We start from the raw sequence: 16,185 nt of genomic DNA, 5'->3' as shown, positions 1-16,185 counted from the left end.
CCACATCGTGGAGACACAGATGTGGAAACCAGCCAAAGTCCAATGATACCGGCACCAGTTGCTGATCACCGGTGCTGATTCAACATATGCTCACCGACGCTGAAACCAACATTCGACACCGCTGGTGCTGGTGCTGTTCACCGGTACTGATTACGTATCCACTAACCAGTGCAGCTAGAACTCTATACCGGGTGAGCGCAAAACGATGATTGTTTGAGTGTAAAGTTAAAAAGAAACTGTTGAATAATAGACTGTTAGTATAGTTATTATACTCAGTGTAGAATTATTATTTTTTTATGATTACTAGATCAAAAACTAAGAGAACTACGGATAATACAAAGGAACTGGGGAAAAACTCAGAACCAGCCATGAAAATGAAAGTGAATAAGGAGGTGCCTGACTGGTCTGAAGGAGTATATGTAATCAAAGCCCAAAGGGCAGATTCAGAGGCTTTAAGAAAAGAACTAAGTCTTAAGTTAGACTCTGTAAATACTCAATTAAATAATAAATTGGATGTTCAGAATGAAACTTTAGGATTGTTAAGTGCTAAGGTAGATTCTCAAAGTAAAGACTTTAGTAATTTATGTGAAGGTATGGGAAATTTGAAGACTGAATTTGATGCTTTAACTACTAAAGTTGAAAATTTTAAAATAGGTTTGAAAGAGGAATTAACTAGTTTGTTAAGCAGTCATGTAAACCAACTGTTCACTGACTTTAGTCAGACATAGAGTAACCAATTTCAAGACTTAGCTAAAAAGTTAGAATTGGATATTGAAGATAAATATAATAATGTAAAAGCTGAACTTGGTGAAAAATTAGGATCATTTCAAAGTGTATGTAATGTTATGTTTGATGCTGTAAAACTTAGATTACACACTTTAAAAGAGAGTGTTGAGAAACAGGACAGGTTATTACAGCTGACCCAGTCGCAAATTGCGGGCATCAATACTTGAGTAGATAACGTGGAATGAAACTTTAAAGAGAAACTAGCAACTTCAGATATGATAAATATAAGTAGCCTGGAGGAACAGGCAGAGGAAATGATAGACCGAAAAGTTGCAGCAGTAGTAATCTCCATGAGCGTATCTCCTGTTTTATCTTCTGAGTTTAGTAATACGAAGAGAGGTATGGATGAACTATGGAAAGGATTCAAATTTATCCAAGATAAATAGAATAACTTTACCTGATGTTATGTTACCTAGTAAAGTGGTGATTGTCACACAAAATTTAATGAGAAGTACTGGTTTGCACTTGCTCAAGTGAAGTTAATATCAGGGGTCCGGGCGGAGTCACATTTATCCCCCAGGGACGTTAACATTCTGTGTTAACGGGCGGAGTGACGACCTTCGGATCCAGAGTTGTTTTTGGTGTTTCTTCCAAAATAGTTTTCCTGCACTGAATTCGCTTCAAATCTTATTTTCAAACTATTAACTAGTCTATTACTGAAATCTTAAACTATACTATAATTTTAGTTTGTAGGAAACCAGATATGACAGTCAAGTAGAAAACTTAAGAGGATCACAAATGAACAGTGATCTCTAAATACGAAATGAAATGAATATTAGTGAAAATTATAATATGATGGTACTATTTAAACAGAGTGATGCCTATTTTTTCCCTCTTTCCATATTCATCTACTTCTGTCACAGAAGTCCTTCATATTCTCCGTTGTTTCCAACAACCTACAACTCATCTCCAGATAGGAAGGCGGAAGAATCAGGCTACACAAACACACATCATCATACACACAAAGATATATGAGTACACAAACAATGAACTACTAAGTAGAAACCTGTCAAGTGGAATAAACCGTCAAGTGTTGTAGGGGGAAAGTATGTGTACATCAGGAAATATGTACGCATTGTTTTTTATTTTGACAGTTCTACATCACACGTATATATAGGAAAATATATATATGTATATACATATGAGAACTATGATGATTTCATATCACATATATACATAAGTATAGAAAAGTATGATGATTTTACAAGGAGTATACATAAGGAGGCATGAGCAATGAAGGAGAACACAATCCAGATTGGAGTTAATTATGGAGCTTAATTAAGTAAAGTCAGTGTAGCAAATACTCTAATGGAGTGATGTGTCATAGAATAGTCGGACTTGATCATTAGGCATAGACATGGTACCTGCTGTGAGTTGAATAATATGAGTAGACATAGTATCTTATATCTCTGGCAGGAAACAAAGGGTGTTATCAGGAAAGAGACATGTATCAAGCTATCAGGCATCATCCAAGTGGGAACTAATTACATGTGGGGTCCCACAAGGTTCCATTTCTTGTGTATATCAATGACCTTTCATCAGTAACATTACCAGATGCCAAGTTTGTTTTGTTTGCCGATGATACAAACATTGCAATAAATAGCAAATCAAGTGTAGTCTTAGAAAGATCAGCCAATAAAATATTTGTGGACATTAATCACTGGTTCCTAGCCAGTTCTTTGTCACTAAACTTTGAAAAAACACACTACATGCAGTTCAGAACTTGTAAGGGGTGTCCCAAGAGTATATGTCTAACATACGATGACAAGAAGATAGAAGAAGTGGACAGTGTTAAATTCTTGGGATTACAGCTTGATAATAAATTCAACTGGGAGGAGCACACCACAGAACTGCTGAAGCGTCTTAACAAATCTCTGTTTGCAATGCGAATTTTGTCAGACATAGGGGATATAAAAATGAAAAAGCTGGCATACTATGCTTACTTTCATTCCATAATGTCATATGGGATTATTTTTTTGGGGTAATTCATCAAGCCAAGCTAAAGTTCTCCGGGCACAAAAACGTGCAGTAAGAATTATATGTGGTGTGAACTCAAGAACATCCTGCAGAAGCCTGTTTAGGGAACTAGGGATACTAACTACAACTTCCCAATATATTTATTCCTTAATGAAATTTGTCATTAAAAATATATCACTTTTTCAAACCAACAGCTCAATTCATGGAATCAATACTAGAAATAAGAATAATCTTCACAAGGATTCAAAGTCACTTAGTCTTGTGCAAAAAGGTGTGCATTATTCAGGAACACACATTTTCAATAACTTGCCAGCAGCCATAAAAAGCTTAACAACCAATGAAATTCAGTTTAAGAGAAGCCTAAAGGATTTTTTGGTGGCCAACTCCTTCTACTCCGTTGATGAATTTCTTAGTAAAACCAACTGATTTGTATATAAGTACAACATAACTTCTGCACAATTTCAGTGCAGTAATGTGTTCACTGAAAATTTGTGTGTGTGTGTGTGTGTGTGTGTGTGTGTGTGTGTGTGTGTGTGTGTAAGAATAATCTAACTTCTGCACCATTTCAGTGCAGTAATGTGTTCATTGTAAATAAGTATTACAGTAGTTGTATTACATGTTTATTACCTTATAAATAAATAAACTTTTTTATTTTACTTTCAGTGCATTAGTATTTGTTAAGTGACTCTTAGTGTTCACTAAAAATGACGATCATTCCACTTGGGACCTGTGGAATGGTACATTAGCTTATTTGTTTTAGTTGTAAATAGTTATCATGTATTGTTGTTTTTCTGACATGTTCCACATCCTGGAGGACCTCCTCACTACGGATCAATTGGAATGAAAGTAAATCTAATCTAATCTAATCTAATTACAGAAGTTGAAAAGTAGAGAAGGACTCTAGGCTATTAAATGAAGTATTAAGAAGTGAGTGTGAAGTGTAAAATAGACTTTTATTTTTACCAGGAAATATTTAATTATAGGATACATGAAGATGTATAATAGGGCAATGAACCATGAGGCCTATTCATAAGGGATAAGGGGGATGTACCCGACATTGGCTAAGGATATAGGGCAGGCATACCTACATGGAGATAGGACAACCTGTGGCCTGAAGAATAGGGATTTGTTATAAAGGGATGTACCTACCAGAATGTACGGAGGAAGTGCACTCATACGGTCAACCCACATGTAAGGTATAGGTACTGATCTTAAGGGAAAGGGACAGTATTGTGACAAAAGTCACACATTTTTATGGGAATTATTCTGGTAAGTTTAAATTCTATATTCCACTAGCATTATTATGATTTATGTGAGTTTACAAGGGTCGAAAAGAACACGTTCATTTGCCCAGAGTTCCTCTAGACTACAAACAGTCTATAATTAATGAGATTATTACGTATTAAAGAAGCAGTACAAAGAATTAGAATAAAAAGTAAAATACTCAAGTGTCATGAACACATGCAGCTATGGTTGGAAACCCAAAGGTTTAGGCCTCACGACTCCTAGATACAAAAGAATTGAGTGAAATACTCTCGTTTTATAATAAAAGTAAAATGAAAAAAGAAAAACTAAATAGTAAATAAAAGGGTTATGCATGGTTAATAAAAAAATGTGGGATGCACACTTTTGAAATAAGAATTGTTGTTATATGTAATATTAATGTACATAATGATTATGTATAAAATATTTCATGTTCGAGCTGAGAGGAGGGATATGTAGTGATTTGAGAAATTCTGCATAAATTCTAGAACCATTCGTCCTTCTACCATCTCAAACAGATGATATTTTAAAAATATGTATGAATAAGTATGAGAGAGAAAGGAGTCACGAGCACAAAGTAGACGCGACGGTCAAATGGCAAGTGTTTGCTGCTCGCACCGTGGAAGTCATATTGGAAGAACAGGGAGTGTTTATGTATCTTATGGTGTTTTATATTGTTGATTATTGTAAAGAGAAAAAAGAACAGTTGAAAAATTGTTACTTGTACTTCACGTGTTGGACTTGCTAGAAGCAAGACATGTTCATAAATTATGTGGTTGTAAAAAATACACCACTTGCAAATATATTTAATCGGATCTGAAGTTAGGTGAGTCAGTTGACTTGCACAAGTTTAAATATTTATATGTGGGAAATATTGAATTCGTTCTCTGTGGAAGTTGAAATATACTATGAGTTAAAAGTATTCTTAGACTACTAAATTATTTCAAAAATAGAGAGAGAGTCTTATAAATTCCCGTAACCAGCATTATTCTTCGGAGAAGAAGTTTTTTGGAATGAGATTTTCACTCTGCAGCAGAGTATGTGCTGATATGAAACTTCCTGGCAGATTAAAACTGTGTGCCGGACAGAGACTCGAACTCGGGACCTTTGCCTTTCACAGGCAACTGCTCTACATCTACATCCATACTCCGCAAGCCACCTGACGGTGTGTGGCGGAGGGTACCCTGAGTACCTCTATCGGTTCTCCCTTCTATTCCAGTCTCGTATTGTTCGTGGAAAGGAGGATTGTCGGTATGCTTCTGTGTGGGCTCTAATCTCTCTGATTTTATCCTCATGGTCTCCTCGCAAGATGTACGTAGGAGGGAGCAATATACTGCTTGACTCTTCGGTGAAGGTATGTTCTCGAAACTTTATCAAAAGCCCGTACCGAGCTACTGAGCGTCTCTCCTGCAGAATGTTCCACTGGAGTTTATCTACCATCTCCATAACGCTTTCGCTATTGCTAAATGATCCTGTAACGAAGCGCGCTGCTCTCCGTTGGATCTTCTCTATCTCTTCTATCAACCCTATCTGGTATGGATCCCACACTGATGAGCAGTATTCAAGCAGTGGGTGAACAAGTGTACTGTAACCTACTTCCTTTGTTTTCAGATTGCATTTCCTTAAGATTCTTCCAATGAATCTCAGTCTGGCATCTGCTTTACCTACGATCAACTTTATATGATCATTCCATTTTAAATCACTCTTAATGCGTACTCCCAGATAATTTATGGAATTAACTGCTTCCAGTTGCTGATCTATTTTGTAGCTAAATGACGAGGGATCTTTCTTTCTATGTATTCGCAGCACACTACACTTGTCTACATTGAGATTCAATAGCCATTCCCTGCACCATGCGTCAATTCGCTGCAGATCCTCCTGCATTTCAGTATAATTTTCCATTGTTACAACCTCTCGATACACCACAGCATCATCTGCAAAAAGCCTCAGTGAACTTCCGATGTCATCCACAAGGTCATTTATGTATATTGTGAATAGCAACGGTTCTATGACACTCCCCTGCGGCACACCTGAAATCACTCTTACTTCGGAAGACTTCTCCATCTGAGCTACCCAAGGCTCTGCTTCCATACCACTGCTTCTGCATACTAACGTACTGGAATGTTGACCATCATCCAGGAAGCTTCTACAGTTGGACACACTGCCACATGACTACAGGCTACAGGCGGGCATCGGTCACTGACTGCTGTCAGCTCAGGTCCCACTGTGCCAGATTCACCAGCTGAGTGTACTGCCTTCTCAGCTGTGCATCACATGCTGCACTGCCTTGACAACTGCTTCGAAAGCGAATATTACAAGAGGACACTAAACCATACCAGATATGAGGATGCACCTGAATGACTGTCCAAGTTGAATGAATTAATGAAGAACTGCCTATGTGCACAGTTTTTGTTTCTACAGCTACCCACATCACTACTCCCAACCCATCAAAAAGCACCTTTGATAGTGCAGATGGGGTCCGAGTCCATCCGTACACACAAGAAGACGGCTCCCACCAACTAGTTGTGATCATTTTCACCCATAGTCCGCTAAACATGCAATGGTTTCTTCTTCATTTAAAGAAAGAGAAAGAACCCAGTGAATGCTGTTTAGGGAGAGTAATCCTCAAAATGCCTACAATGCAGTGGTTTCTTCTTCATCCAAGGAAAGAGAAAGAGAAGAAAAATTTGACAAACCAAAGAAGGAATATGAGTGACAGCATCATGTGCAGAATGAGCTGGAGCATTTGCAAGGAGTAAAAAATTCTTCCTGTAACAGCTATGGATGTTGCTTTGGCTTGACAATCTCTCAGGAGATTATACTAGTGAGCTTCTGAACACTTTGCCTATTACAAGTAAAATATGTTAGCACCACACCATGGCAGTTGACACCCCCCCCCCCCCCCCCCCCCCCTCAAAAAACTCCGCGTCACTGTGCCTGATTATAGTTGAATATTTGCCTTTTTTGGCAATGGTGGACCAATGTTTCCACTGCTTGCTTAGCTTCTTTGCTTCAGTATAACACATCCAGTACTTCTCACTTGTGATTAGGCAGCTAAAAGTGTCTTCTGAATTGACATGACACAGCTGCAACATTTCCACAGCTGTTCCAGTTCGACATTCTTTTTGAATGAGTTGTCATTGAACACAGCAGGTGGTGATTTCTGTCATGTTGAAAACATCGTGCAACATATTGAAGACTGATTTTAATTTTTTCCACTATAGCTTCAATTGTCATACGCCAGTCTTCAAGTACCAAGGCCTTCACTTCTCTTGGGATTCCTGGTTGTTCACAGAGAAATAGTCTGCCACTTTGTTCTTCATGTTTCATACTTGTTTGACCACTGGAACCTTCTGCACAACCATATCACTGTATCACATGATGGTATATTGTTGCTGTAGACTTCTACCAGCTCAGCAAGAATAGTTGTGCATTGTTTTCCTTCAAACTCAGAAAATGAATTACACACAATACTATACATTGTTAGTGAGCTGCACCTTTTGTTTTGCCTCCTCTAGCAGCATACTAAAGTACTATTGTATGGGAATTTAGTTGTGCTCCGGGATAGCAGATGTGTATCTGCAAACAAAAAAAAAATTAATTACATAACTTTTTTTTTTTTTTTTTTTTTTCAAAGTGCAAATTAAAACTGTGTGACTACTCCTTCTATTGAGCAGTTTCCTGCATGCGTGTCAATATTCTACAAGAAATAAATATGTCAAAATGTCATTGTAACTTTTGTTCTCACTGAAAGTGAACTAATATCATCGTCCCAACCAGTTTTTGAATGTGAGGAATTATTTTCTTTTACTTTTTTTTGAAAAATATTTAAAATCTGCCAACCAATTTCATAGGTTTTCTATGTACCTTGACCAGGTTTCGTCACCTCTAAGGGTGACTTCATCAGAAGGTAAGGTATATACTTAAAATGAATATGTCAGATTAAATATCTTATCTAATAAAAGAATATAATAGAGGGAAACATTCCACGTGGGAAAAATATATCTAAAAAGAAAGATGATGAGACTTACCAAACAAAAGCGCTGGCAGGTCGATAGACACACAAACAAACACAAACATACACACAAAATTCTAGCTTTCGCAACCAATGGTTGCTTCGTCAGGAAAGAGGGAAGGAGATGGAAAGACAAAAGGATTTGGGTTTTAAGGGAGAGGGTAAGGAGTCATTCCAATCCCGGGAGCGGAAAGACTTACCTTAGGGGGGAAAAAGGACAGGTATACACTCGCACACACACACATATCCATCCGCATATACACAGACACAAGCAGACATTTGTAAAGGCAAAGAGTTTGGGCAGAGATGTCAGTCGGGGCGGAAGTACAGAGGCAAAGATGATGTTGAAAGACAGGTGAGGTATGAGCGGCGGCAAATAAAAATTAGAAATTAGCGGAGATTGAGGCCTGGCGGATAGCGAGAAGAGAGGATATGCTGAAGGGATTAAAAACAAGAAACAAGTGTTTCCATACGTGGGAGACGTGAGTTTTTGGTCAACATAGTCCAATTTGAACTGCATGATTTTCTTTCACTCATCTTATCCCCCTCACATTTGAGTGACAACCTGTCCATTCCTTTCCTCCTCCTCCTCCTCCTCCTCCTCCTCCTTTTCCTCCTCCTCCTCTTCTTCCTGTCTCTCCATCTTCACTCTCCATCTTCTTTTCTTTTACCATTCCTCATTGTTTCCACCTGTCGCAAATCTGTGCCACGGAAAATTGTGTCCAGGACACATGCTTCAGCTGCTGCATCCTAGTTACGTCACTGTTGCTGCAACCAGAATGAAGGTAGCTGAAAGTATAAACATAAATAAAGATTTTATCAATGAACTTTTCTACTTATGGTGTTAAGGTCCAGGTTCTTTGTGTCAACTCTCGAAATAATCTTACGTTGTTAAGATCCTCTTAACAATGATGTGTACCTGTATTTTATTCTGGAACATGATTCCTGGTAGCCACAACACTATACCTTTGTGAATACTCTGCAACTCATAAAAATAATCATAACCCCTAACAATATCCAAATGTAATGTTCAAGGCCCGAATACATCTATTATTTTTAATAAAAAATTAATGCTAGTGGCTTATAGTTTTACACAGAGAATAAAATATTGTGTTAAAGGACTAGCTGATTGTCTAAACAGTGGTCTTACTTTTTAAAAATAATTGACATTGTATGCTAGTTGTGTTTCAGTGTACCACTGTTATTGTACTTATGTCCATTTAAGTTGTTTTTCTTTTTTTGCAGTATGTACCTGAACCATCTATTGGAGAAGATATTGCAACTTATACGGGGTTCTGCCTTTCTTTAATGATTCTTCTTGTGTCATTAATTACATTATCCCTACTTCGTGGTGTGGCAACAAATTCCAACTCAATTCATCAAAATTTGATACTTTGTGTGTTTTTGGCAGAACTTTTATTCTTTGTAGCATTAAAAGCACGCCGAACCATAGTGCAGAAAGAGGTCAGTATGTAAATTTCTTTCTGTACAGTTTTTGGCATTTTTCTAGCATAAAAATAATGTAATCAAAATATAAGAGAGAACCCTGAATGGTTTTGAACTGCTTTTGTATTGAAAGATCTAGAAGTGTAAAGACTAATTTTAATGTAGGCAAGGGGGGGGGGGGGGGGTGCTCTCTTTTCAAATTAATATTATAAAAAGTAATTCTCATATAATGTATTAAATATATGGAACACCAAATCATTGGTCTTATAATTTTTCACACTTGTTGTTTTCAGGTGCCCTGTAAATTGATTGCAATGTCACTACATTACCTGTGGCTGACTGCTTTTAGCTGGACATTAGTAGATTCACTGCATTTATATCGAATGCTCACTGAGATGCGTGATGTAAATCATGGGCAAATGCGATTTTATTATAGCATTGGTTATGGATTACCAGCTGTTATTGTTGGGTTATCGATTGGTGTAAGAGCTGATCAGTATGGAAATATTTATTTGTAAGTACTTACTGCCTCTTTACCATTTGCTGCCTTCACACAAAACTTAATAAATCTATTCAAATAATTACTGTTGTTACTTGAATCTAATTACAGAAATTTTGTGGGAATCACAAGGTAATGCAGATAACTTTTATACTTGTATGTTCCTGCCATTTTGAGACTGATACTTCACATCTTAACTGAGTATTTGTGTTGTATATATGCAACCTAATCTCACAACTTAGACTGGATAAGTGCATACCTGTATCTATAGGTATTTGTATCAAGGGAAAATTCAGTTGAGAAAACCAATAAGTTATGAAACAGAGTTTCCGGCCAGTTCTTACCTAAAAATGCAAAATGTTGAGTAATGTCAGTAGACATGTATAAAAGTAAAAGTGACTATATTACCCTTGCTTTCAGAAGTGTTAGTTCCTTCCCCAGGGAAGAGAGGAGGATATGTTGGGAGAGTTTAAAAAGAAAGGCATTTCACTCAGATTCAAGGTTGAGAGGAACCCAAAATTAACAGTAGGCCCTCTCATGCTTGGAGTTTGAGTGACTTGACCCCAACTAACAAGGTGCCAATTATTGAACTATAGGAAAAAAGAAAACAATGTAAATTAGTTACAAACTAAAACGTGCACACACTTTATTCAACATGTGAAAGTCTTACAGATATTTGGATTTAAATTATGACATGTTCAAAATGCCTGCCATCATTGGCAATGATGTGGCGCAGATTAATAGCGAAATTCTGCGTAATCCGCTGAAGTGCTGGAACATTGATGATCTTCTGAATGTCTGTTTTCAACTCAGCAATGGTTTTGGGGTTATTGCTGTACACCTTGTCTTTAATATAGACCCACAAAAAGGAGTTGCATGGGCTCAGATCCAGAGAATATGGCAGCCAGCTGAGGCCCATGCCAATGGCCTCTGTGTATCTGTGTACCTCAGAGACAGAATGCGGTCGTCAAAGGGCTCCTCCAGGACAACAGACACTCTCCTGCTTCAATGGGGTTGAGCTCCATCTTGCATGAACCACATATTGTTGAAATCAGGGTCACTTTGGATAATGCGGATGAAATCATCTTCCAAAACATTCATGTATCGATTGGTAGTCGCAATGCCATCAAGGAATATCACACCACTTATTCCGTGACTGTACATCGCAAACCGCACAGTCAACCATTGAGGGTGGGGAGACTTCTTGATGATGAAATGCAGATTCACAAGCCCCCACATGTGCCAGTTTTGTTTATTGACAAACCCATCCAAATGAAAGTGGACTTTGTCACTAAACCAAACCATGTCTATGCATATTAACTACCATCATGCCTCACAGGCAACCTTGCAGGTTGAATGTTCTAACACACTGTTCAGAAGTTATGATGATTTTATTTCATATAGTTCAATGATTGTCACCCTGTATCTTCTCAAGGAAGGAACTAATATTTCTAAAAACTAGGATAGTGTTTCCATGTTTACCTGTTAGGCATGCATATTGGCAGTACTAAACAATTTGCCTTTGACTGGCTGGGTAAGTCAGTACGCAAGATTGCAGGAAGGTAATGGCACACAACCTCCAATAGGACCATGCCTACTAAAGAACTGTGGTGTTCAAATAAATCTTGGGTTTGATGACAGCTTACCTATTAATTTATTACTTTCCTTTATAGTTGTCTGCATAGTTGTGATTTCTTAATTGATAAAAGAGCTGTAGCAGACTATAAGACATGGAAATTTGTCTGCTGGGTATACTTCACTCATAAATGGAATGGCAGGGGGTAATTTCTTGTCAGCGGCAGTGCCAAGAGAGTCTGACCACAAGGTCAGTTAAGCAATAATTGGCAAAGAAATGAGTTATGACCATGTCAGAGGAACTATTTTAGCCAGGATAGCTCTTTGTATTGGGCAATAAGCATTTTTCACATGGACATTGACTGCATCTTGAGAATTCTTGTGTTTTTGATGTACTGGTTTACTGTACTATTAAGGCATACAAACTCAAATTGTAATGTTTATTACAGACATGTTTCCTTTGTTCACTTTCATCTCTGTACTGCAGTACATTGTGTTTAGTAATGCAAACTGCCACATAATCAATTGTCATTTTATACTGATAGCAAGTCTCTAGTATGAATAAAGGAAACTTTCATGAGTGAATGATATTGGAGACAATTACATTGTACGCATTTCTGCAACAGTGAGCTCCATTCTTTCCTTGATGCCAGTCATCATGAGGAAATTTTATTGGTGTTGGGTCGCAGCTTGGAGGTAGGAACAGACAGCCCTAAAACAGTAATTAGTGTTGACAAAATCTTATCTGAAGTGGGTTTTATTCTTCAAGACACTTAATTTGCTGGAGGTTGCAGCCTATGAGAGGGACATACATCAAAACATTGTACATAGGATATAATGTCTAAGTCCTGATATTGTCACTGCTCTTTTGTGAAACTTACTTATAAATTAAAATTGTCTGCTTGAGCACAAGTCAAACTAGACACATACTTTTCACAGGTAGTGCTTTAAACAACTGATTATCCAAGCAAGACTCACATTGTGTCTTTACAGCTTTGATTTTGGCTGTACCCTGTACCACCTACTTTCTGAATTTCAAAGTTCTCATGGATATGGCACTTAATGATGCTCTAAGGAGAAATAAAGTTGTGGATAAGTATCTGTGACATTTGGAAAGTAGAATACACTGTGTGTTTCAAAGTCTTTGCATCAAACATCTAGGAGTGAAAGATCGCATCATGGAGAACAACTTTTGCTAGAGAAAAAAATATTCACGAACATTTCACGGCGACACTAGGTGTTCCTTTGTATTGATTGTGTGCCTGAGAAGTGGCAGAGCATAGGCAGTCTTTGATGTGCATATGCCTTATGTGTTGCCTATAATCCAGTCGTCTGTTCGATTTGAGAGAGGGCAGGCTCAGCAAGATTAAAGTTCCTGATTCACTTCTAAAATGTCTTTCACTGCTTAGAGACACTCATTCTTAAGGATTTCCTGTTGGAAATTGCTATCAGTGTACTGGGGTAGGTAATATGCAGCGCATCTGGTTAACTGACCATGCTAGTTTGGTGAAATCTGATCTTCCCAGTACTGGTAAATACTAAAGGATGCCTAGTGTCACCAGGAAGCATCAGCAAACATTTTGCTTCTTACAAAAGTTGTTCTTCATAATGTGATATATCAGTCCTAGACATTTGATGCAAATTCTTTGAAACATTGTGTAGATACATTTGCAGAATCGAAGCTGTGATGCTGTGTCGTGAGTCATGCCTGAATAACTCAATCAATAAGAACAATACTCTCGAAAAGGCAACAGTTCTGCAGTTTGAGTCATGATCTAGCCTAGAGCTTTAATCTGTCATGACCTTTACAAACCAGAGATGTTGAGGTCTAGTTGGAGGAAGTGGGGAAGAAGATTAAGGGAGTATGTCGCCTGAAGTCATGAGAGAAAAATTAGATGTTAAAGAACAAAAAAGTTAGGAAACAAGGGTCTGCAAAGAATGAAAACAACATTCTTATAACAGTACAATTAATCATCTACTCAGAGACTAATGAACCCAGCACAGTTCAGAGATGGGTTCTATATGGCTCCCAAAGTTATTGTTACGTCAAAATTTTGAGGTGTATTATTTCAGGTATCACAAAGCTTGGATTGTAGTAGTCACTGGTGACATGAGAAGCTATTTACTGTCTTAGTTATATTTTTTTATTATTCCTTGGTGAGACAGTTTTGTATATGGTGCCCTAGCTTTTCCTGTATATTTTCTAGTGAGCTATCTTATTTATTAACGTGAACAGAGTACTCAACAGGGGTAACCAAGTGGTCTGCACATCCTAAACATTCATACTGTTTGTTATCATAAGCATTATGAGAGTCTGAAACATAAACTACCAGAAATCAGTAAGAAATGTATTCACATTAACAGACATCAGTACGCAATATATATTCATATTGAATCCAACCCCAAGTGAAACTAATTGTGCACAATCTGTTGAATAGTTGAGGTAGCACGTACCATGTATTCTCTGCTGTGTTAGCCCATATACAGTAACAGGCAGGTGATGGACTTCCTACATCGCATGGGCCTATGGCAGGTATGGCCTCAATACCATTGGGTATCTGTGGTCTCTGCCGTGCCCTCGCTGTTTATGGTCATCGTGTTGTGGTGTAGCCCATCTCCTCCTTCAGTAGATCACCGTTTGCTGTTGTAATTACCCAGCTCTAGTTAGTAGTTCCATATTTACATCCACTTCTTTGGACTAGGCTACTAGTGTTTAGATTATAGGATCATACCATTTTGGTGTTTCAAAGGACTGTATGCAAGTCCCATTGAGTTGAATCACAGCATTATAAAATAATTGTTAAAAATACATTTGGGTACAGCGAGCAATAAAAGATGTTTGATGGTCTTTAACTTTCAATATCTTATATTAAATAAAATATTTTTCTCGGCTTGCTTTCTCCATGCTATATGCTTTTGCTTTATCTTCTTTCACAATTTAATTCATTATAAAATGTGATTTTTTTCAAAACTTTTGTCCATCACAACTTTAAATTTTCATCACCCAAGTAGTTATTGCTTGTGTTGTGAAACTTGCAGTTTAAGTTACTCTATTTTTATGTGTGTTCTAGTATATTAATTAAATTTTATTCTGTAATAATTGAGTACTGTCCATGCATTGAGTAACAGTTACCGTTATAAATTTGATCTACTTGAACTATAGGAATATTATTATCTGATTTACGTCAAGTGCTAAATTCTGTTGTTTGTCTTTCAATTTTGTCAAAATTGAAGTGCTGTTGACTTCTTAATTAAATAGTTCTTTGTTATCAGGACACTAGTACCTCAATGATTATGTGTATACTTCTAAATTTTCAGTTGCTGGCTGTCTCTGTATGAATCTGTTATATGGAGTCAGATTGGACCTATTTGTGTTTTTGTCACATGCAACGTGGGGATCTTGATGCTTTCTATTCGTGCTGCATTTACTTTGAAGGACCATGTTCTTGGATTTGGAAATTTACGGTAATTTTTGTACACTCATAAGATCTCATAAGACTATGCTACTACAAAAGAAATATTCATATTTTTCTGTGCTTACAAAGTTATTAGATAAACTTGATTATGCAAAGAAAAATTGATAATTGCCAGAGAACATCACACTGAAAGAAATACATGCTTCCTGCAGCACATAAGGTAAACTTACAGAAGAAAGAAAAATTTTGTAATAGTGACAGTTCAAAAATAGAGGATACTGGGTATGTTAAGTATGAAACAATCTGAAAGAAACAGATCAAGGATAAAAAGAAATTTAAAGTATTAGGGTAGAAATAAGAATAAATTCCTTTGTTTTTATGATGACTGTGAATTTCAGACTTGGATATTTTAACATTGTCTGACAATAATTGTACAATCTATTTAATACTTGTGTGTATACAATGTGTTGCTTCTGCCTCATGATGACTGGGTGTTGTGTGCTGTCCTTAGGTTAGTTAGGTTTAAGTAGTTCTAAGTTCTAGGGAACTGATGACCATAGATGTTAAGTCCCATAGTGCTCAGAGCCATTTGAACCATTTTTTTTTTACCTTGGTGGCACGCTTAGTGTCTTCTGATAGACAGTTTGGAGTAATTTTACCTTTTGTACTGTCCTGTTTTTGAATTAGCAAATGAATCGCTATCCATGCGAGCAACACTGTACTTAGACTTCTGTAAATTTGTCTAAATATCAGTGTACGTCTTTTGTCACTGGCCTTATTAAGGAGTCAACTGAATATGTGCTACTCTTAATTTTATTTGTTATAGGATCAGTATTATAACACACAGCTACGAAGACTATACACTAGCAAGCTACCGTATTTACTCGAATCTAAGCCGCACTTTTTTTCCGGTTTTTGTAATCCAAAAAACTGCCTGCGGCTTAGAATCGAGTGCAAAGCAAGCGGAAGTTCTGAAAAATGTTGGTAGGTGCCGCCACAACTAACTTCTGCCGTCGAATATATGTAGCGCTACAAGGGGATACTTTGTAGGCACAGAGATAAATACTGGCGCCAAAATCTCTGCGTCAGTAAATAAATTAAAAAAAAAAAAAAGTGGAAGACGAGCTTTTTTCTCCGCCCCGAGTTTCGACCACTGCATTTTCGTACATTATCCAACGAAGTAAATACAAATTCCGTATTGTTCATCT

The 16,185-nt window shown here is 37.2% G+C and overlaps 1 protein-coding gene across 1 annotated transcript in view; it reads left to right on the top strand.

Annotated features, from left to right (window-relative positions):
* The window catches only part of LOC126116362 (protocadherin-like wing polarity protein stan), a 365,097-nt gene that overhangs the window by 261,240 nt on the left and 87,672 nt on the right, over nt 1–16,185 (top strand). Inside the window, exons 33-35 of the mRNA XM_049915035.1 lie at nt 9,287–9,505; nt 9,781–10,001; nt 14,880–15,026. Coding sequence (XP_049770992.1) covers nt 9,287–9,505; nt 9,781–10,001; nt 14,880–15,026 — 587 coding nt within the window. The remainder of the gene's footprint in view (nt 1–9,286; nt 9,506–9,780; nt 10,002–14,879; nt 15,027–16,185) is intronic.

The sequence above is a fragment of the Schistocerca cancellata genome, chromosome 1 (assembly GCF_023864275.1).
Source record: "Schistocerca cancellata isolate TAMUIC-IGC-003103 chromosome 1, iqSchCanc2.1, whole genome shotgun sequence".
In the NCBI taxonomy this organism is placed as follows: domain Eukaryota; kingdom Metazoa; phylum Arthropoda; class Insecta; order Orthoptera; family Acrididae; genus Schistocerca; species Schistocerca cancellata.
Note: the sequence above shows the minus strand (reverse complement) of the source record. Positions and strands in the feature narration are given on the sequence as shown.